The following is a 24,667-nucleotide window of genomic DNA, read 5'->3' as shown; positions in this document are numbered from 1 at the left end:
ACCGTAATATTTTCTTACAAAATAAAATTTTGGGTCGTTATAGTAGTCCCATTTACTAGCTTATTTTCGACTGCTTTCCTTTTCTGTTTGGTTTTAATATAAAAAAAATACTGTATATTTTAAGTAAATGTTGATCTTATTTACCGTATATAAAAATTACATACAAAACACGAATTTACATATAAAAAAACTTGAACTCTATTTTACTTAAGAATAAGTTGTTTTATCACGTACACACGTATTTAGGTATGTATGAATTAATCTATCATAGACTATAGAAAATGTATTTGCGTTCATTAAAAAATAAAATACCTATATATTACTTTTTATCCATCTAACTACGCCTTCGGTGTTCTAGAGATATCTTTACGTCCTACGGTCACGGGTTCGATTCCTCGCAAGGTGAACGGTCTATACATGAGTAGTTTGTTTGTATCGATGTGAGTATTTTCTATGTATAATATGTACAAAATAAAACTTAGTGTATATCAGTAATTAGTAACCCATAAAACAAACTACTCACCTTTATTATTATCTAAATAATAACATCTACGTATTTAAATTAAAACAACGCATATATTTTTCTATATCAAAACAACATATTAATTATTTGATTAAAATTAATTATAAATATATCGAGTACATCCCTAGTAAACATTCAAAATAGGAACGTCAATTTTGAATTTCGAACGCATTCGTTTGTGTATTATTATTTGGTTGTGTGTAAATATTGGCGCGTGTTGATGTGGCGGTTGCTTGAGCGCGATTGCGAGGCGGCGGGGGTGTGGGGAGGGCGTGTGGGGGGGTGAGGTACGCTTGCGCGGCGCGGGGCGGGGGACGAACAGCTGACCGCGCGGGTATATTGACAGTGGCTCGACACGTTGCCGCTCAGTACTTTAGTAGGTTCGCATCCACCGCGGAGTTCGCACGTAGCCGCCTCTAATACATACTCCCGTTCGATTATGCTACGATCGCCCCGCAGTAATAGCTGAGCTGCGGTTGGGACCCGTTAAAATTATGACTTTTGGACCGATCGCCGGCGAAGAAGAAAGCAGTAGATATCTCGTTCTAGAAGAGAAAGCTCTGAGGATAGTGTCCAGGTATTGGGAGATCTCCGGTACTTCGGTTGCCGATAGGCTTCGGTACGGGAAGAATCACAAACTCCTAGCGCTATTCGGACTGCAATAAACATTGACAAATAAAAACTTTCAAACAAACTTTTTTGAACAAAAATATAGTATATAGTGAATAAATTTTTATTAAGTGCAATACGTGAACGGTGTTTGTGTTTTTAGTTACTTGGTTTATATTATTTTTTTTTTATATTTTTTTTTAACACTGGATAAATGAAAATGGTGCCCCAACAAGTTTCGGATGTGCGTTCGCTTTCGCCGACCTCGAGCGGAGTACCAGTGTTCGGTTCCCAGTTGGTCGACAAAAATTCATCTACCCCTTACACTGATGCCACTCAGGTAAGTGCTAATTAATTATTGAAAAAAAATTAGTGCACACACAAAAATAGTTAAACTCATTAAAAATATTTTACATCTCAATAAAATATTAAATTAAACAAACTTATGTACTTGGAATAAATTTTAATAAACCTACCTTACAAATTAAATTATAAATCATTATTGAAATTCTATTAAAAAATCAAATATATTAAACAATAAAAATATAATTTATTAACTTTAACTCAACGCCGTTAATTAAACAAAATAAATATTTTATTTTACGTTTTTATTTAATTACACGAATAAAATTAAACTCATTCGAATATATTTTTATTATTAAATAATTAAAATGAGCTTCTAGATATTTTTAAAACTGTACAGTTAAATATAAACTTCGCAGAAGTCCGTACGGGCACGCTAACTTCTAACTTACTTTAGCTTTAACGCTCCATCAATAGAATTAACTTCTTTAATTTCTATAAAGATAATTTTAAATATAAACATATAAATAAATTTATATAAATATGAAAATTATAGAAAAAGTGAATTTATTAAATTTTGTAAATAAAAAAAAGAAATTAAAAATATTACGAAAACTACAAAATTGTGAATTCAAAATGATAATTCTAGTTTACAAACGAGTTTACAATAAGACGATATACTAAAACTTCGCTTATAGATAACTGAAGTGAGATAGCAAATGTTAATTAGAAAAACATTAAAAATAATTATGCACATATATAATTAGTTGAATATATGATATCTGCATTAACTAATAGGCTCTAACAACAAACTAAGCAGGAACAAACTGTAGAAGAAAAAAAAATACAAAATAATGCGCAGTTCATTTTATCGCTACACATGGTGAAAAATAATAATATACTTAATTGTATTTTGTAAACATGTTTTTCAAGTGACGTATAACATTAAAGTAATAAAAATGTAGTAAATAATACAAACTATTGATAAACATCTGTAAGTCACACGCGTGAAATATACAAGTTCATTTTAAAAATAATTCCATAACAGAATACAACATAATTCAAACGTAATAAATAATAATATTGGTTATATATCTTTTGAACATTTTGAATAAATGAAAATATTGGTAATATTACATTTGAACCTTTTTTATAAACGATAATATTGGTTAATATTGTATTTGCACATTTTTAATAAATGATAATATTTCATTTGTAATTTGTAGAATTTAATGCGCTTAACTCGTAACTCGGTTCATTTAAATTTAAATTTGTTAGGATATTGTTCAACTTAAAAATAATTATAACAAAACAATCGTTATACCTAATTTGATAATTACGATTATTAATATTGGTCATACTTATGCTAAATTTAAACGTTTTAATGTAACTTTATAAATTCAATTGGTTAGAATATTAATTTGTGAAATCAGAGAAACTCTATATACATTGTGTTTCACTTTTAATTATTAAAATAGGAAAATTGTATCGAATGGAAATATTTATTAAGTTGTAGGTATTTTTTTTTTATTTAATGTGATGCAATGATTAACCGGAAAAAATCTTACATATTCGTTTGTTTTTTATAAGCACTTTATCTATTTCACCTGATCAATAATTGTAATATAAATACTTAACATATAACCATATAACAAAAATTACCAATAATATATTATTGAAATAATATTTCGTAAATTTCTCATTTTTTTAAACATATTTACCGAGATATTTGTTACAACATCTGTAGATTTTATCAGAAATGCATAAGTTATCGAGAAATAACTCGTAGTTAGATTGTGATTTCGATAAACATAATTAGCTATAGGTACAGTGGCTATCAAGTCGGCTACCGAGATAGGGAATTCAATTCGTTCACTAAACGAGTTACAAGCGACGAGTAATGAAGTAAGAACATGCAATCAAATGTCAGTAGGCAGGGGTTAAAGGAAAAAATATAATTAGAATGATTTCTGTATGTATATACTGCACTAAATAGCTAAAATAAAAAATTAGGCAAAATAATATTATCTAATTTACATTATCTAGCTTTTAATAAAAAAACCTACAAAACAAGTGAGTACATGTTTCTATCAGAAACGAATAAAAATATTGTGCAATAGTGCTTCACGAACTATCTACTTCTATTTAGGGACAATTCGGGGATTACTATATTAAAAAAGAATTCAATTTTAAATTAATAACTCTTTTTAATAATAAAACACCACTTTATGTTATTAAAACTGATATTTTTAAAATGTATTTGCCAACAGCAGTAATAAATACATTAAGTCTGTTTATTAAATAATCCAAAACCAATTGAATATAAACTATATTGAGTATTATTATAAAAAATATCGCTAACTATTCGCAAAAGTCGAAACTTCAATAATATATGAGTAATGAATAATTTATGTTGTACAGACTAACTCATTTCTTAAAAATCATATTGAACTTTATTATAATGAATAATTTGCAATTATCAAAGCTGAATAACTCGTTAACAAATTTCCAAGTCAATACATTTTAAATTTAGAGTAGCAGATGTATTCTTTATCTGTTCTAAAATTACGATGAATAATATTACGATCTGATTCCAATGCGAACGCAGTTAGACGGCGTTGTTCAAATGACGCATTATGCCACGTAAAACGACACGAGATCAACGACATTGCCTATGATTTTTTCGCGTTATCGCAACTCCAATAACCAATGTAGTAACTCAAGTCAAAACAATCGATAGGACGGAAAAAACTTATGGTCTTATTGCTGCGAACAAAATATCCGAGTGTGCACGAGCCAACCCTCGGGGTGCATTAACATTTCAATGTCAACTCGTAATATTTATAGTCTCATCTGTAGTGTGAGTGGCCTTTCTCGTACGTACTGGCAGCGTATCGCTCATGTCCGCATCGTCTGTATGACACGCTCTCACTACTAGGAAATTGTAATCTTAGGTCATTCGCGTTGCATTTGTAATGTTTAAACTACGAATTTTCCTCACGACTTATCACGTAGGCCCCGCGGAAATCTATCGCTTCCTGATATCAAATCACGACACATTTTTAACTGAAATTATCTCGGTAATATGAGGAAATGAATCCAGTTGTATCGTTTGCTACGCTTTAATAATTATACTACAATGGGCTGTATAATTATCGCTATTTCAATCGTGATGATGCTAATCGTTGAAAAACGTATGATCATCTTCATTAAACGTATTATGCGATTAAGAAATCAATATTCTGGACGAAAAAGAATAACAGAAACTGTGAGCTCGATGCAACGTATAAGAAATAACAAAATTAACTCAGGGCGGGGTTTTGGATCATTATAATCTGAACCGCGTACTGTAGACTCGACTCGGTTGAGTTTTTGTTAGGTTTTTTACTGTGAATATGTAGCCGCGCTGTTGTCGACTGGCTATGGCAACTGTTCTTTTCGACCAAGGTTGCCTCACGCCTCCGTGTGCCTTTATTACTCAAATAATGATTGTCCGTTCTCCGGCTGATTGTTAGATTATATGTTTGAGACTGAAAAACACGCCTTGCTCGCTTTTAATTCGCTCTAAGCACTTCCTAGAAAGACCTTTTCTTTTCGTAACAAGTCCAACGCCACCCGTTCCTTCGTGTTTGTCTACTATAATGCTGATTTTCTTACAACTGTTGATCACGAAAGGCTCGGTTTTTCAAATTTTGAGAATTCACGTTACATTCCTGTTCCAAGTTTTGATTGAAATACCTTCGGGACTGTAAGTTGGAATTGATACAACACAACGTTAATACAGGTTTAAGCGCTGACCTAAAACAAAACAATTCTATATTGGGGGTAATAAATTAACATTTAATGCTGCTGGTTACCTTTCAGAAACAATTTCGTGTTCAAGCCCTTTCTCGCATAAGTTTATCGTTTAAGTAAGCAAATTTATGTACCCTAATGCAGTGTTGGCAGCTCAGCGCAAATCAACATTTGATTGTAAAATACGAACCTATGTCGGCAAATGCAATTTACTCTACACTCGTGGGTGGTGTTTTAATGGTACCATTATACCACACCGGCGAGCGTTGCTCAAGAAAATTGCCTCTGCTTACAGACAACACCGACCGTGCGTATTTACAATAAAAATTAGTGGATTCGTGGTTATGAAATTATTCAACACGGCTCACTTTCGGGTGAGAGTTTCGAGAATTGTTTTCATCTGTATTGTTTGTTAAAAATGAGAAATTTACTAAAAAATTCTAAAATGGATGTATTTTATTTGACATATCAATGTCTGAATTTGTTTTTAAATTTTATTATTAACATCGTGTTATCGTTTTATCATACAAATATATTGTTTGTTACTGCTTTATCGACAAAATTCATACTGGAGAAAAGCATCTTGGGACGAATTGGCGTACCTCATACCGTACAACTTGCGTTCGCAACCCTGACATGTGAAAACAGAAAGTCTGAACTGCAAATAGCTATAAATTTGGCCGAGCAACGTTGACGCAGAACGAAAATCGCGACGGCCAACTTTCATGGTGGAACAACAAAAATAAACCATATATCTTTCACTTGAATTTTCCGCATAAGGTTTTATTTGCTCTATGTTTTAGTCTGCATTTACAGCTGTTGCAATATTATTTAAATAGTTGCGATTATCAACAGTATCATTTTTATATTATTTAATCATATGTTTATCTACTGCTGGTATTATTTTGTTGTATTTTTATGTACATACACCGTTCTTATCTAAGTAGACTCACACACACAGCTTCATGTTACCTTATGTCATTTCTTATTATAGGAAATGTAATTCACGAATATTACTCGTTTAAAACGACCTTCCTTATTAAAATCTGAAAGCCGAGTCATTTATATAAATTATGAATAGATTAAGAGATTTAGACGTTTCAAATTTCCTCTAACACATTTAAGTATAAAAATCTTTTTATAGCTAAAAAACTGTTTCGATTCATTACAACTAGAGCTATAAAGGAAAACATAATAAAGCAAAAGAAGCCATTTAACACACGAATGAGCTGAAACTACGACTTATGTTTGCTCATGTATCTTGAATAATATCATTGGAGAATGCCGACTCTTACTCCACTAACCGATTTGTGTATGCTGATTGGGTTTGAGGGAAGTTTACCAAGTTCCTTGTTAAAGCTCACGCCACGTTGATTAGGTGTTTTAGATGTAGCAACTCTATTGTACAAACTTTGATTGGAATGTAATGGAATGCCACAAGGGCATAAAAGTAACATTATCACTCTTTGCCAACTATACTTTTCTTGCTTAAATCGTAAGGATGTTTTCAGCGGCGGTTTCTTATATAAATAGCTTTCTTTCCACAGTTAGCAGTAATTGATTTTACTTGCTGCGAGATTTACTACTGGAACTTTGTTTTGTTGGTCTCCACGTTCTTGTTCATGGAAATTGTTAACTAGAAAATGTGCTACTTACAAATAGACTTTGTTACTTTTGTTTCTACAACAATTCGCTGAATTCAAATTAGTTTACGCTGTCTCAATTCCACTTTTTAAGTAATAAATAACTCGCTGATTAATTTATTGTTGATATGAAATTAGTCGGCAAATAATATACCAATTGCTTATTTCTTGAACTAAACATCTATGTGTTCAAAAAAAACTACATAAGAAACAATCCTGAAGTTTCAACCAAGGACCACTTTATTAAATGTTAATAAATCTCCCCGACTGAGAATTGAATCTAACATTTTGTTTACAAGAACAACATGCCTAATCTTTGAAATACCTTTTATAATTGTCATAGTGTCATATATATTATTATGAGTAATATAATAATTGATTATTTAAATAAAACTACTGCCTTTAACAGCTATATTGCTAAATGGTAGAACTTTATTATTCTGTAGTATTGACGTTTCGTTTCCTCATTGCTGAACGGAACACTAAAAACGATAAAATTTACGACTGGCTTTTAAAAAGGACGACATTCGATCCCAGTAACTTTCGAAAAATAAATTTCTCTTTTGTTCATGCTATCTTGATGCTGCGTTTTCGCTACAGACCAACTCCCTGGTTTTATTGCGTGAGTATTATACAGATCTAGTAGAAGATCGTATTCCTGTTTAATGACATCAATCTTCGAGAACGTGACGATTTTTGTATCTTTTTATTCGTAGAGTAAATCTGTTGTAAAATTTTTCAATTCTTTAATATTAATAATTATGTTTCAAAATAGAATGGTAAATAAACTGACTTTAAAGAACTGTATTGGCAGTAGAATTGAGTGATTTAATACTTTAATTACAGAAAAACTTATATGTTTTTATCTACAAAGATTGTATATGACATCCGTGATTGCACTAGATATTTTTATCACGATATTATGATAAAAATCTTGAGTGTCAAACTTTAATTGTAAAGGTACAGAGAGCAGATAAATAATTATCATGTTAACTATTAGTCTATACTGACGACCTCGACCGTCTAGCAGTTTAGCACAACCGCTTTATTGTCGACGGTTCGATTCCCCGCACGGTACAAATATTGGTCTAGATAAACAAACCATTTGAGTGTATCTTTCATTTGTTTAGTACCCATAACACAAGTTTTGTTTAGCTTGTTACTAGATGGCGCTATGTGAATTGTTCAGGTATATTATTATTATTATACTTGTCTAGTTTCTATTGCTAGTTGATTTAGAAATGAATGAATTCAAAAAAACTAGAAACGTTCTAAATGTCCAACAGACAAGCGCACATAATACAGATCATTGCCTTGCATTTTGATGTACAGATTTTAATATTGAAGCCATCCCAGCTCATATTGACAATGACCTTTAAGAGTACACGCTTTATTTCGAACCGGTTCCATTGATGAACCGCTTTCATAAACGAGAACTCGATTGTGTTTAACATCACGCCATTTTAAGGGGGTTGGCAGGGATTTAGACCTGTTGAATGTATGGAATGACGTGCTCTTTTTTCTGGTAGGATTATTGATAAATTGATTGTCCGTCCCGTTTTTTTTACTTCTTTTAGTTTCGGAGAGATTTACAGACGTTTAAAATCTTTTGGGAGTATTCAAAATGTCTATACAATGCGTACAATATATCAGTTGTACTTATACTGACACAAATACAATAATAATAATATCAATTGTTCGATGTCTAACAATCATGACATTCCCATAAATGGAGCTAATCAATTTTGTTGATTTTATGCAAAATGGTGTAATAATTATAGCAACATTTCACTTGTGATAATGCATGTTATAAATTGCTCTTTAGCTTCTTGTATTAAAGTTCAGATTACGAGTAGATAAAACATTTTTGCTACCTAAATATAAATTTGGAAATTGCGTTTTATTGATGTTATGTATATAAGGAGAGTAATCTCAGATATAACGACCGATAGGGATCAGTGGAAGACGATGACATAATGGGATAAAGGCAAAATAAATAATAATACGACTATAATGACCTAATATTGGAAATAATTAATTAATACAAAATTTATTTTTAACGTAGTCATACTAAATGGTTCTGGTTTTGCAATTCTTATAATTTGTTATGCAATTCATTATTTTCCTGTTGTAGCCACCAATTGTACAATTATAATTGAGAGTCTGTGAGAAATATAGAAAAGTAATTGTAAAGGATGAAGTGAGGAATAATTATTAGAGCTCACACTGATACTTGCCTGTTCTTAGAATTAGAATGTCACTTAATTATTTACGAGAACTAAGTGCAAATTATTGTTAATCCTTTTTTAATTATATTTAGACAAGCTGTGCCTGCAACTTCGTTCGAATGAAGAATTTCCACTTCATACCCTATTATATTTTATCCCCTTAAGGGTAAACGTATAAACTTTGAATGTCGTATTGATAGTCCAAAGCTTAAAGAATAAGTTTCAAGCTTCTAGCTTTAAAAATGATACTTCCATAGAACGTTTCATATCCCCTTTCGACCTATTACGACCCTTTCTGCGCATTAAAAAGTAGCCGATGTCCTTTCTCAGGGTCTAGACTATATGTATACCAAATTTTATTTAACAGGTGCAGTAGTTTTGGCGTGAAAGCGAGACAGACAGACAGAGTTACTTTCGCATTTATAATATTAGCAAGGATGTAATTATAGCACATCAGCGTAGAAGTGGGAGATATAGAAAACGTAGAAAACAATCTAATTTAAACCGATATAATAGAATTACGTCCTCATAGGAATCTTTACTCATAAAGATTCAGCGACATTATATTTTGTGGTAATGTTAACAAAGTCACAAACATTTTTGTATGTATATACAAACTGAGACTCATTTTTACATATGAAGACCGTTGATTAGACCTACCTAAGTGATGTAATACACCTACATGGATAAAGATATTTTGAACTTAAAAGGAGTGAATGCTTTCTTCTTAAATAAAAGTTTATTATGAAATGGGTATTAAATACTATTTCTAAATTGTATTCCCAAACAGAATTTTTGGCACTTTCGCGTGTTCAGCATACCATTTCAACGGTAAAACGGCACGGACGAAAAAGGGAAAACGCTATCAAAAAATCCAGACGTAATCAACAATGGGCTGCAACCCTTCTGTTTAGAATTACTGCATTTTATGATTATTAATATAATACCTTTCGATTGCATTTATTTATTTAAATGCCTTTAAGAAATAATACATGTTATAGATGAAGCCGAAATGGAATGGTCTATTACAGACTCTTATGATTTGTTAAGTCTACCATCAGTTCGTACTGCCTTCGAGCTGAGAAGAACTGACAAGATACTCAGCTCTTAGTCCTTTCATTTGTCTGTACGTGACTACGGATATACAGAATCATTTTTTAATTGAATTAGGGAGAATGTAGTGACCACCAGCATATGCTATTGTATTTTTATCAAAAGGAACTCTAATCTATGGTCATAATAAAAGTATTTTAGGATAAACTAAAAATGTAAAGTTAGATACTAGAACAAGAAGTACTGTAGTCATATAATCTATATATATAAATAAAATTGGAGTGTCTGTTGTAATATTGAAATAACCGTTTTTTACTACTACTACACATGCATATGAATATAAATACTACACCTAAATAACATTTTTTACAATTTTTATCTGTCTGTTTATTCCGGCTAATCTCTGAAATGGCTGGACCGATTTTGACGGGACTTTTTTTGACGGGATTTTAGAAAAATAAAGTTAAATTCCACGCGGGCGGATTAACAGGAACAGCTAGTATAGAATAAATAGTAACTGTAGTAAAAATTACGGTACACACAATTCAATCCTTAAATATGCAATAACTGAACTGAAAGCAAGAAGTGTAAAAGTGTTAGAAGACTACAACAATCTGTCTGGCAATGAGTACAATAAAATATTAAACACATATTAATTTGCAATTGTGCACTTATGTCACTCTAATTGAATCAGCTGTTGTGGCGGAAGTATAGAGTTGCTAATTGTCGTGTTGCTCTGCATTGTTATTCGCACGTGCTTGTAACTTGAGTGGAAGTTAAGTATATGTAACTTAAACATATATATATATATATATATATTTTACAGCAGACCATATAACTTTAGTAATCTATATATTAAAATTACGCTGAGTGTACAAAATAGAGGAGATCTTTAACTTTTAATATATATAGAGAAGGAATTCTGATTGACAATATTTTTAGAAAAATATGCATAAATATACATTAAATCAATAAAAAAAACTCATACTGTAATTTAGCGACCAATTCATATTAACAAGAGAAAAAACTTAAATAAAAAAAAGTTTCTTGTCTTAAAAATTGCTGTTAAAGAGTAAATATTAAGAAATGATTTTTTTTAAGTCAAAAGTTAAATTGTTAGTGTTTCTTTCCTTTCCTATTACAGATACAGTGCAGTTTCTAATTGTATCTGGCAATAAAAAAACAAAGGTAGTCTAATAATAGGTGTCTAATGGTCTTTAATTAAAATTGTACTAAATAGTACAATTTTAATTAAAGATCATTAGATATCTATTTATTACCTATATACAGATACAGTGCAATTTATAAATATATCTGGCAATAAAAAAACAAAGATAGTCTAATAAATAGTGTCTAATGGTCTTTAATTAAAATTGTACTAAATAGTACAATTTTATTAGTACCCCATATCATAGCAGGCCGCGTTAGCTTTCCTTCAATAGAGTTGAGCAGCTCTGTATTTGTAGCACTCTGATGATTTACAACAACACTAGCGTGACTCGGGGAACGGAGTTCGAATCCTTTGAATGCCAACAAAATTAATCACTCCATATCCACCCGAGTTTTATCAACCGCGATTGCTTGCCAGCCAACTGTATATCTTCCAAAACGTTATTTTTTACTTAAAACTCGGCTTCTATTGTTTTTATTGTATTTTTATAAGCTTTCATTTCACTTACTTCTTTAACTTGTTTGTATACTTCAAAATTTATTACTGCTTCTTTAAAATCAATTCAAATCATACTTGGAATTGGGTATAAATTTGATTAAAATTATACATGATTAAATAGAGCTCATCTATATATTTCTTGAGCATAATATTGTACTTAATTCTTGTCTGTCTGTTCCTGCTAATCTCTGAAATGGCTGGGCCGATTTAGGCGGGACTTTCATTCGTCTTGCTAATCACTGAAATGGTTAGACCGATTTTGACGGGACTTTCATTCGTCTTGCTAATCTTTGAAATGGTTAGACTGATTTTGACGGGACTTTCATTCGTCTTGCTAATCTCTGAAATGATTAGACCGATTTTGACTAGACTTTCATTCGCAGCTAATGTTACAAGTAGTAACTTAACTAGGTAATCTGTTTCACACGTGACCAGTTATCGATCAGTACATAAATGATACAACGTCCATTCTATCTGTGTTAATTAGGTTGCGTAATTTAATAATCATTAGTCAAATTCCCTTTTAATGATGTTTGCAACCAGTTCATACTGAGTAGTTTAATATTTCTGTTGATTTATCTCTTAATTTAATTTTGTTCATCCATTTTTATGATATGATAATAAATATCTTAGGACTGAAATAGTCACTTGAGTTACAAAATAAATCAGTCATCAGAGAAGACTAGTCTGTCCAAATAAATAATTTAATAATTGTGTAATAGAAGAAAAATAAAAAAAATATAAATTATCTAATAATATGAAAATCTTAGGACTGAAATGATTACTTAAGTCACAAAAAAATTGTCATCAGAGCATTCTAGGCCTTACATGCAAATAATGTAAACATTGTGTAAACTGGTAAAAATAACGCCTTTTATCTATCTATATAGCTATGTACTAGATAGATATGTAGAACAATATAAAATCTATTTCTAATCATTTATAAGTTACATTTACAATATAAAATCTATTTTTAATCATATATAACTTACTATATAAATAGTATAATCGTTTTGTAATATAAAATTGATAATTTAATTTAAAATTCAATATGTTTGTCACATCTATGTACTAGATGTATATTGAACTTACAAGGATTGTTTAAAAGAGCAACACACAAGTTTCTTGCTTATTCTTCTTGTGATGAGACAGCTTTCCGAATAAGCGGTAGATTTAAAAAATATTGACTATTCAAAAGTTATTAAATTAAGTTTATTTGAATAAATGATTTTCTATTCTATTCTATTATGTAGAATAATATAAACTCTATTTATACTCATGTGTAAGTTATATTTATAGTGCTGTCTTTTTAGCAACAATAAATCTGAACTTGATCCATCGCCCCTCACCTCTACTCGCCGTCGATTGTGCTCGTATTGTAAGAACTATCCATTGCTTAACAGTACCGTGAACTATGACATTTCCATTATAACAATACTGTAATCTTCACTAGTAAATACCGTGTGGTTATTTTCAATTTCATTTAATATAGAATTGTTAATAATCATTTATTAATTTTCAATTTCATTTAATATAGAATTGTTAACTTTAATAACTTTAACTTCTATATAAAAAAAATTGTTCGCTTTTTTAGGAAAATTGCGCGGACGGATGTATACGAAATTGCGCACGCTTATTTTACTAATATTATAAACGCTAAAGTTTGTGAGTATGGATGGATGTTTGTTACTCTTTCACGCAAAAACTACTGAACGAATTTTAATGTCACTTTACAGTAATATAGTTTATACGTCAGAATAAAATAGACTATAATTTAAAAAGATATGTAATTTTGGCGAGATATAATGATAAATATCAAGTAAATGTGATGCAGACGAAGCTGCGCGGGTGAGCTAGTAGTTTATGTAGAGGAGTGCAGAATTCTAATATCAATAAAAAACATTACATACACTAACATGTGATTCACAATAGAACCTAAAAAAATATATTCAAATTTATAATTGAAATTAATTATGATCAAACTTCGAGCTAGTGGACACTAGTAGAAAATTATTGTAAATTTTAAGATGGCTAGGTGAAGTTTTGTAAATTATTTACGAGTATTAAAATAAATTGCCAAGTAAACGATTCCGTGTAATATTATGATCGTTGGCGATAATGTCGTTAAAATACTCGGCCTCCAATATAATTGCTTTGCGCTTGCAAATTTCTGTCCCTACGGGAATCGAACACGGAAGGCTAAACAGCACGCCCATAACCGGTATCGCTCGCTTAATATCATTAACATCGTACGAAATGTTTATATCTGCGTCTGTATATTGCATTGAGTCAGTACCGGTATTTGTATCTATTGGTAATGGTTCTAATTCAAAACAATATTTATACATATCTTTTCAATATATTGAATTGTCATTAAATTTTGATTACATTAGCTGACTTTTTTGCAACATTTTTCCTATTGATCACTATTCCTATCATGCTTATTGTCTTCCTTGATAAATGAAGATCTCCATGGTCTAGCGCTTTAGCACACCGTTTTACTTCCGATGGTCGTAGGATCGATTCCTTGCACGGTGCAAACATTTGTATTTATAAGTATTATATGTATTTACAAAAAAAATTAAGTATATATATCAGTTGTATAGTAAATCTCAAACACAAGTTCTGCTTACCTTGCAACTAGATAGCGTTGTGTTAATTGTTCTGGGTTATTTATTTATTCTTAAATGGGCTATTCAACACTAAAAGAATTTTCAAAATCGGATTAACAGGACCGGAGCAAACTTTACTATTAATATTAGCATAGATTACATTAATATATTTAAAATTATTTGGCTCTAGCAAGAAATAGTTTTAGATAAAATGCAGCAATTGTGTTTGTCTTTTTGTATATAATGTATCGAATAAATGTAAGTCACACTGGCGTGGTATAATGATTGTATTCGAGGTTAAACATAATATCGCTCGGTGTATTTATCTTCAACGTCTAATAATATATTACAATACTCGCAGTTATGATGAATGATATTACCAATAATTCTGTTGTTATTACAGTTATAAACTAATTTAAAACATACGGTTGCTTTTGGAAAACTTTCTATAAATTATCGTCGTTGTTCAGATTAGCCGAAATGTTTTTAACCATTTTAACAATAATCGAATCGTCTCGTTCATACTTGTTATCAATATTCCTAGCGTTCAGTTAAGCTAATTACTTCAGTTGAGAAGAACTGGCAAGAAACTCAACTAATACGTTTTTTTATCTTGTTAATTACGGGCTACTCACCCCGGCCTCACTTCGCCCGGTTGTACATGTAGTATACATATAAACCTTCCTCTAGAATCACTCTATTAAAAAAAACCGCTTCAAAATCCGTTGCGTAGTTTTAAAGATTTAAGCATACATAGGGACGGCGTTACGCCCACAGCGACAGCGACTTTGTTTTATACTATGTAATGATGATAATGATTAGTTTCATCCTTTGGAACTGTTAATATTATTTATGTATTTATTTCGAAACCAACACACACAATACATAAAACCAGAACGTACAAACCAATAGTACCTATAGCTAATAATATGCAATATGATCTTATATCAAAGTTCAAAGACTAGACCAATAAACTATAATAATGATCTATTGTGATTATCGATGGGTTTTTATTGATAAAGATTATTGCTACTAGTCTTACTTTTACCCGATGATGGATCTAGCAGAATATTAAAGTTTACATTCGTATGATATCATAGTCCACCTCGGTAGTCTAGCGGTTTAGCACACTACTTCGTTTCTGATGGCTGCGGATTCGATGCAAACATTTGTATTCATGAGTATGATTCTTTGTATCGGTCTGGGTGTTTTCTACATATAAAATGTATGTATTTAAGAATTTCTATCAATTGTCTGGTACCCATAACATAAGCTCTACTTACCTTGGTACTAGATTACACTGTGTTAAACGTCCAGGATTATTATTACTATTGTTAATATTATAAATAGATTTAAAGTTTGAATCTATTTTTGTATTGTTAACTACAGTAAATAGATTTCCAAAATTTATTTTTAGTACTTTATCAACATCGGTATGCAATAGTTCAATTGGAATAACATTGAAGAGTCGTAGATTAAAGAGAATTAAAAACATGACATACCGACAAGCAATTATTCAAATTCATTCCTCAGCACGCGTCTGTATATTTGTCTCTGTAACCTCGAGATTCGAATCAATCTTTGCATAAAATTTTGATTCATCACATTTAAGGAATTTCTATTCAATAGACATAATACTGATTGAATGATTGATTGATTCAATGCATCGTTTAATCTTGTTTATGTATGTCATGTTGGAGTTCAGGTTTATGGACAATGTTTACCACTTTCTACCATTTCAACTTGTGGTTCTTACCAATCACATAAAAAGCAATAGATATTGCGTCCTTATAAGATAAGCAATCTAAGGCAGGATTTCCTGAACTTCTTAAACGAAATAACTGGGCTTGTGTCGTGGTAAATGCTAACGAAACTAATTCAAATCTTCGACAATATTTATTTAGACTCAATTGTCGATAATTCCATTATATTTCAAGCAATTTTACTTTCACTGTACACAAAGTCTACCTATTTAGTTTATGTAGATGATTTGGATTACACATTTGCATATTTAAGCTCAGAAACCATTCAGTTTGCAATTACACTGCTGATCAGCATAATGTCAACCGTTTTCTCATTGTGATTGGGTCTATGTTTGTACAGCATCCAAACCGGTACAAGGAAGCCAAAGTAAAACATGTATTTATAAATACAATTGTATGACCTTGAACTTCCAGTGATGTTGTTCGCCTCCAATGAGACCGGTGTGTTCTTGCCTCGAGGCGATCCAAATAAGGCATTGGGCTACTCTTTTCAATAATCAAGTTGTTCCACATTGGTAACTTTCAAAAGTCGTTGGGAGTTTTTTTAATGCTGGCTCCTCTGAATAGTTTGATTTTACGAGTGCTCTTTTGTTTACTTCTCCTTTGACATTTCCTTTCATAATAAATTATATATATATTTCGCTGTGTGGAATATAAAGTATAGTTTCGGTGTATATTGCCATTATCTATTGGTTTCTTGCTACATTGAATCAATCTACATCTAATAGGTTTTTAATGGCATTACAATAGATACTTTGTAATTCTTGTTTACGTATTTGTTTTTTCTTACCATTGAGTCTATAATTCAATAAAACTTAATTTGATTTGGGCACATTATCGATGTTTTAATATATAATTTCCTTATGGATCTATAATAATATGTTTAAAGATCTGTATGGTGTATAAGTTATTATTATACATAGCAACATAATTAAACGTGACCTCATCAAATCCCGGACTGATTTTTTCATTGAAAACACTCGTGTATATATATATTTGTTAGATGTAATTTAGAAGTAATCCCTCTTCTGATTCAGAGCTGAATTTTCAATAACACCGAACGAGGCTGGCTTCTCGACTTAATTACACACTCGTGCCGAGAGCGTTCAAATTTCGCTTTTAATTGATGTCTCAAACTTCTATTTTATGATCGCAATAACGAGACCTCCAATTAAATATTTACCTTTTATACGAATATTTTTACTATTAGACACACTTGATCTCTCGAGGGAGTTTCAAATATAAAAGCGTTAAATAGTACCATAAAAGTTGTCTTGCCAACTTCAGAATCTAAATTCTGGCAATTTCAGGATATGTAGATGAGTTCGACTCGATGCTGACGATTTATGAAGAAAGCCAAGCGAAATATGGCATCGTCGCGAGCGTTTTCATTCAAACTTTTTTTAGTGCCTCCCCTTTTAGATAAATTTGCAAATAGCCCGGAAGACCACCCGGCATCGAGAATTTATTTCAGACGGTATTGAAATGTAAATATAGGATCGTAAAGTTGTTTTTCCAGACAAGAATATTGGGGTACAGTTATGTCAACAATTAGGAGTGGAAGTGTAGGGATACAGTTGAGGCAAAAGGAGAAAGAAATGAAGGCAAACGTTGTAAGGCAGTTGAAAAGTGACTCGTTACAACCGTGCTCACTAATACAGTACCAATATTTGCTCGACTGGCGAGGTTGTTGGAATTGGCTGGGACGTTTCGTTGCACAAACACTGTCGTACATAGTCCCTGAATGCATTACACTTTCAACGCTTAAGGGTTATTTGCTTAATAATGTTAGAAATTTGCTTGGTTTAAAGAACATAGTTTTCGTTCATTATATAATATTTGAAAAGGTAAGCTAAGAAACTAAAACAGGTTTTATTTAAATGACGCAATAATAAAATATAATTAATCAATTATCAAACCTATCATCATCAGTATATCATAATAAGGTGACTGTTGCGGAGCAAATTAATTAAAACTAATCTTATGATCTAACACGTCTGCTATTGAATAACCAATTACATTTTAAAGCGAAGCTTACTTTATCTATACTATGATTATAGTCATAATATTACATAAGAACGTTAGTAAAATCTTAATCTATGTAACGAAAACCAAAATTTATTCAGATGACAAAAAAGGGTATAGTTTATTACTGATAAATGAACTGAAAATACTCGCGCGATTCATATGTATTCAAAAGGGGTAATATTATGTGTCCGAAGGTAGTTTTAAGTGCATACGAGCTATAAATTAAACATTTACAACGTCGGAAACATGACCACATTGTTGGGTGTTAATAAAAAGTTCAATTTGGACAGAAAAGTATTGGTGCTGGTTTATATTTGGACGATTCGCATCTGCGTCCGTTTTGGATAGACTTATTGATTGGTAGCATCTGGCGACGTCGGTTCACTAGCACATGTCGCGAGTAATGCATTCAAAATATTCAAGTGGAATTTCAAGCGAACAGTCACTGGTACCCCGCGGGACCGCAAAGTTTGAAAGACGCGAACAACCATCCAGCATGCTCCTCACGGCCGAAGTTTTGACAGATTCGCAGTGAATATCAACTCTGACTATATTGCGCTGCTTTATCTGAATTTAAGCAGCCTATATTTCGTAATATTGTTCACTAGATGACAATTTCGATGACAAGCATCGCGCTGACGGCGCACAACGGCGTGTCTGTACATAGTTCATAAAGTATGTAGTTTCGAATTCCCCTCACACCGTAACTGGAGAAGTTAGCTTAAACGGGACCGACTCAAAAGCGAGGATCTTATTGACTGTTCCGTTCGGTTTATGCCGAAGTCTATTGACTCTGTAATGTCCCTCATTTCCCGAACACACCAGCTTTCGGGAATAAGAAAAGTTCTGACGTCCTCTACGTTGAGGAAATGAAAGAAAGAGGCTTTTCGAGCAAGCGCACTAAACTTAATACCTTTGATCTTAAGATCCAAAAGTTCGAATTAACTCGAATACAAAGACAGTCATAGCCATCTGTTTGGGGGCCTCGAGAATCAAGTAACTAATTCCAAGTTTAATGAGAAACTCTCCTAAGAGAAATAATTCGATTGTGAATACAACCTTCGCGTTAATTTGGACGTTTGCATCCCTTACCTTTTTGATCTTATACTAAATTAAATTCCTTTTGTTTCTGTCGCAATAAGAACTCATAGTCGGTTTAGTATACGCTAGGCTGTTACAGTAAGTTCTAGCCAAATGATGAATCATCAACGGTGATATTATCTCTTGCCCTTTCCGTAATACTATCATTAAATGTAATTGCTTGCACTCGGGCGCTCGACTCATCTGATGGCAATAATTTCTTTGCACGAAATCGATTCGGCTCCCAACGCCGGATCGCCGCGGCCGTCCAGTCAGCGTATCAAACAATTTACTTACTAGACGTCTATGATTTCTTTATTACGGCTCTTTACCCTTTTCCCAGCTTACTGCGTTCCCTTTTATCAAAATTTCTTTTGTATCCTTCGTAAGATAAGAAGATATTGAATTTTGAAACATAGGGTTTTCCTATTTACCTCTATACTTGATTTATATAAACCCGTAAGTATTTGTAATCCATTGTGTAGATAATAAATTATTTATACGAGAGTCTATTACATAAATTGGTGTGCCCATTATTGCGTCTCAAAATTCGGGGATCTTTAAGGATTAAAAGGACTTGTAGGGAATTTTCGTAAAACGCACTCGAGACATAAGCCCCATTAAGTCAGAACGAAAAGAATTGTGTGGCGGTTCTCTGAGCGTACAGTAAAGCACTTACGCTAATGTATTTATAATTACGTTTCTATGTAGGTTTCGGTCGTGACAACTAGTACAGCTAAGCCTCTTGTTTGAGAGTTTCATGTATAACCATTTGTCGTGATTACAATAATGGTATGCCTAACCGTGAACCTCTCAAACGAGAATCAAATGACTTTCCACGTTGTAAAACTGGGCCCAGCTGACTGGGCGACATAATGAAACCCGCCGCTGTTCTATATTATGTCAGACTATTATCTCGTAATGAAATCCCTTACGAGTATTTAACGGCTATCCAGATAGAGCATGCAGTAATAAACCGTCAAGCATGCTTGTTACCGCGTTCCCATGCATATAGGAGATGCATGTTGTCGCATTTAGCGCCGTTAGCACAAGTATAGTGCGTACCTCTGGAATTAGCAATACTAAGAATAGTACTGTCTTATTACGGTATTCTTTTTTATTGCCATACGTTACCGTGTCTCTGAAATTATAAGTTGTGGCATGATGTCATCGAGAAGCAATATATCAAATTGCGGATCTAAAAGTCCGTTGCGAATCGCTCGATTTCGTTAATTTTCTATGCCGTATTTGTATTTAAGAGGTAGTGTTGTATGTAAGTTTTTGGCATCATTCGTTACTCGATACGGGTCATAAAAATTACGCAGTAATTGTTTGGCCACTAATAAAAACCTGTTAGGTTACTATCTTGTGTAGACTTTGTTTTACTGCAGTATATGGTAATTATAATACCATATTTCTCATGATAGCATTACGCAATTTTGATGTACACAGTCTCGTTTTTGTACAGACTTCAAACGTCAAAACTATAATGCTCTTCAAATAATAAAATTTACAGCTGCATCGTAAAATTCAATTGAAATCATTTCCAGTAAACTCGGTTCACTGCACCATAAAGATAATTTACCGGATCAATTTTGTTTTCATTGTGTTTAATCAAGCACCCCATCATTGAAATAGCGAAGTGAGTGTTTTGCTTGTTGTATATTTATATAATTTAAAATAAACCCTATATTCATATTTATTACAACTTTTTCTTTTCTTTAAATCTTCTTTTGATATAAAAACAATAATAGAACTAACTGTCTAGGTGGACCCGTTCTAAAACAATGCGCTAACAATTTTATGTCATTATATATATATGACGTATGTATTTAGATGAACAGTTACTTCATCACTATAATCAAGAACATCTATTATTATGTTGTAGATGCATTCCCATAGTTTATTCAAAGAAAAATGACTTACTTAGTGTTTATCCTTCATTATACGGTGAAAGTCTAGTTATATAGCAGCTCATACGTAAACTCTCATGCCGATTGCAGTCAGAAATAGACCATCCCGCGGCGTGGAAAGCTACCACGTGTGGTAGGTACTATGCCACTTACAACGCAGAAAGTTCTAAAATACTACAATTATATAGATGGACCGACCAGTACAGTTGCTTTCTAAGTCAACGCACCTTATTTTGAAAAATTTCATCACCCGTTTTTATATACTCATTTGCATTTGATGGATTTGGTTTCGTTTTGGGACTTTATTGTAAAATAATGATATGAAATAAAAACTGACTAGTATAGCTCTTGTAGAAAAAAAATTAAACTATAATTAGAATAAGCAAGATCTCATCCAGATAATCTTAAGATGGAGTTTGGTGAATATACTTAACTCTGGCCGAGGTGTAACAATAGTTAATTTAGCGAAGTACTTTATTCTGTTAACAATATTATAATCAGTATTGCTCTAATCAAATCGAATTTCAGATATCAGTGTATAGGTCAAATGTTCAAATTCTATCGTAACCGTCTGTAATAGACATAACTCCAATAACCTCTTATTGAATATGCCTTAGGTTTATACTAAATTCTCCGAAGTGACACGGACCTGTCGATTCATCGTAAATTGAAACCATTATAAGGTCAACACTCGTTATATTATTACTGAAGGGGTTGATGAAGTTGTCAATCCATCTTACTACAATATACTCCACTTCATCCCTTTCATTATAGAGGCTAAAATAATTCCTTACAATTACGTCGCTTACAAACTAGACCTTCTTAATCAAATTACCAGACTGGGCCAGTCTATTGTTACATTTACTTTGAATAACTGTACTGTAATAATAAAATTAAGAGAAGATTATTGATAGCGTCGTGGGCTTAGTAGTTATCTACTCCGACTTAGGTATTAAATGTATTCGAGAAACCAAACCAGCATTTGCACCCAAAATGAAGTAAACAATCTGAGGTTGCGGTAGATTCGCCCTATGCCGCGTTAGATTTAATTTATCCAGCGAAGTGTTGCGTTGACCGTGATACAGACAATTGATAATACTCGAATAACAGTCATGAAGCCATATTATTTTATAATAATAAAATTAAATTATTCAACAAAACAGGGATAATTCCAGAACTGATATATTGTTATGTAGTGTGAGTAATACAGCGTCGCCATTATAACGGAGCGATAATTGCCACAAAACAATTGTAAACACTAATGTCATTCCTATTTGTGTTTGAAAAGATACCGCAATTGAATGAAGTAATTTCAATGTTATTATAGAAACAGCTGACCTAATGAGTCAATTCAATATTATGGATCAGGAATATAAATCTGAAAGTCATTATACAACGCATATTAGAAAAAGGGAATTCAGGGTCAAAGAACTTTTTGAAGAACTGATACCTATTATTTGGATAGTACGTAATCTGTACTTTAAGCAAGACTTACGAATTAGAATGGCTAACATGCTACCATCAGAGTCCATCTGATGGTAAACGGTAAGCAACCACCATCTCACATATCATCATAGGCAATATATCCATGAATAGCACTACCGATCACGTAATCATTAATAACCGTGATACCACCATGCGTTAGTATTTCAGAAGACTTCATGCCTGTAATTTCACTGCTTAATCTGAACCCTACAACCGAAATAGCTTACAAAGCAAGTTACTTGACTTGAAATAATTACGTATACTTTTATTATAAAATAACTACTTTTAATATAAACAATTTCCTATTTCTTTCAATACTTTCTTTGGAAGCGCACTAATCTAAGTTACCTATTTAGCTTGTTATTTTATGAGGAAAGAAATGATTGCGTGTTAATTTGAAAGATCTTCATGTATTTCAAATTGTTTTTACCTTATCTAATTAAGGAGTATATTTTTTGCAGACGAGTCGATGACTCCGCATTGACGTAGTCATACATACAAACTCACTTTTTTCATAGAAAAGTTTCTTTTTGTGTACGATAAGGAAAACTTGAAATAAAACACTTTAATTAGCTTGGTTAGCATGGTAATAGCAGACTAATATCATCTAATTGGGATGTTAATACACTATACATATCACGCACATCAAAACTGTGTCTCGAAATACATCAATTCAAAACATTACTGTAGTACTGTAAATTTTAAATAACATGTACAAGGATAAACATCTCAGTAATCCCAAAAAATGTGTTATATTAAATTACTGAATATCTGCACGTCTTTATGATAAATAAAAATTCGAAGCTTTAAGCTCATCGGCGTTCAATATTTCAATCCCAGCATCAAATCCAGCGGCACTAAGCTCCGATACATCCACAAGTCTTGCTGCAAAATCCACCGCATCTATCGTTATTCTTTCTCCGTCCAATTTCTCGTTATCTCAATAAAGAATTGGTATGTCTGAACGAGGCACGGTGTTCTCTCGATATGCTGGTGCTTGCCAAAAGTGAAATTTATAGAGACACCGATCGGAAACCATGAAGTTGTAGATAAGCGATTGAAAATTCGTTTTAAATGCTACCGAGTTTGTACCGCGATTGGTAGTTTGGTAATTGGATATGTTTGGGAACTGTTTTTAGGGCTTGTTCGTATTGTAAATCTATGCCAATATTATAAAGCTGAAGAGTTTGTTTGAACGCAGAATCTTGGAAAGTACTGGTTTGTATTGAAATATTATTTTAATATTGGATAGATCATTTATGAAGGAATTAAAGGCTATATATCAGAATATCTTTATTCACGTAGGTCTATTACAGACTCTTGTGATATGTCAAATCTACAATTAATTCGGAGTGCTTTCGAAGAGCTTAGAAATTCTCTTATTGTTTTCACATGCCTTGTACATGATTACAAAAATACAGATTAATTTCTTTTGTAACATCACGCTACTATCATAAGGGACTAAATGGTACGCAGATGAAATTGCTCGAGTAAGTTAGTGAATAATATAATCTAAACTAATAATATAGTATAATTTGGAAAATATGCTTTAAAATTACTTACACGTTTTAAAAATTCTTCCATCTACAGAGCATTAATACAATAACATAGATTGTATTTTTTTTTTGCAAAAAACATTGGATGTCTCTAGTACATTTGCAGCCGTTTGAAGTCGGGTCAGATTATCATCAATTTTAGTATAATTTATTACCCAATATTGTCATCATTAACTTTTAATACCCGGTGAATATACCCAAATATTTCGCCAAAAATAATCTCGACGCATTATCAAGTATTAAAATACTATATAACAGAATGAAATTTGAAACAACTTTGATGTACCAAGGATGCCTCGCATATACCCTGCTTATTCAACCGGTCGCAACCCTTGCTTACCGTACCTTATTAACTCACTATTCACCCTTCTCTTCTAAGAAAGGGATGATCTGAGATTAAGCCTTAA

The 24,667-nt window shown here is 32.1% G+C and overlaps 1 protein-coding gene across 1 annotated transcript in view; it reads left to right on the top strand.

Moving 5' to 3' along the window:
• Positions 1-904: 904 nt before the first annotated feature.
• LOC131855521 (transcription factor Sox-12-like) overlaps positions 905-24,667 on the top strand; it is a 97,770-nt gene continuing 74,007 nt past the window's right edge. Inside the window, exon 1 of the mRNA XM_059206797.1 lies at positions 905-1,472. Coding sequence (XP_059062780.1) covers positions 1,347-1,472 — 126 coding nt within the window. The 5' untranslated portion in view covers positions 905-1,346. The remainder of the gene's footprint in view (positions 1,473-24,667) is intronic.

The sequence above is a fragment of the Achroia grisella genome, unplaced genomic scaffold, assembly GCF_030625045.1.
Source record: "Achroia grisella isolate CSIRO2021 unplaced genomic scaffold, CSIRO_AGI_Agris_v1 utg1459, whole genome shotgun sequence".
NCBI lineage: Eukaryota > Metazoa > Arthropoda > Insecta > Lepidoptera > Pyralidae > Achroia > Achroia grisella.
This window is presented reverse-complemented; position numbering and strand designations above follow the sequence as displayed.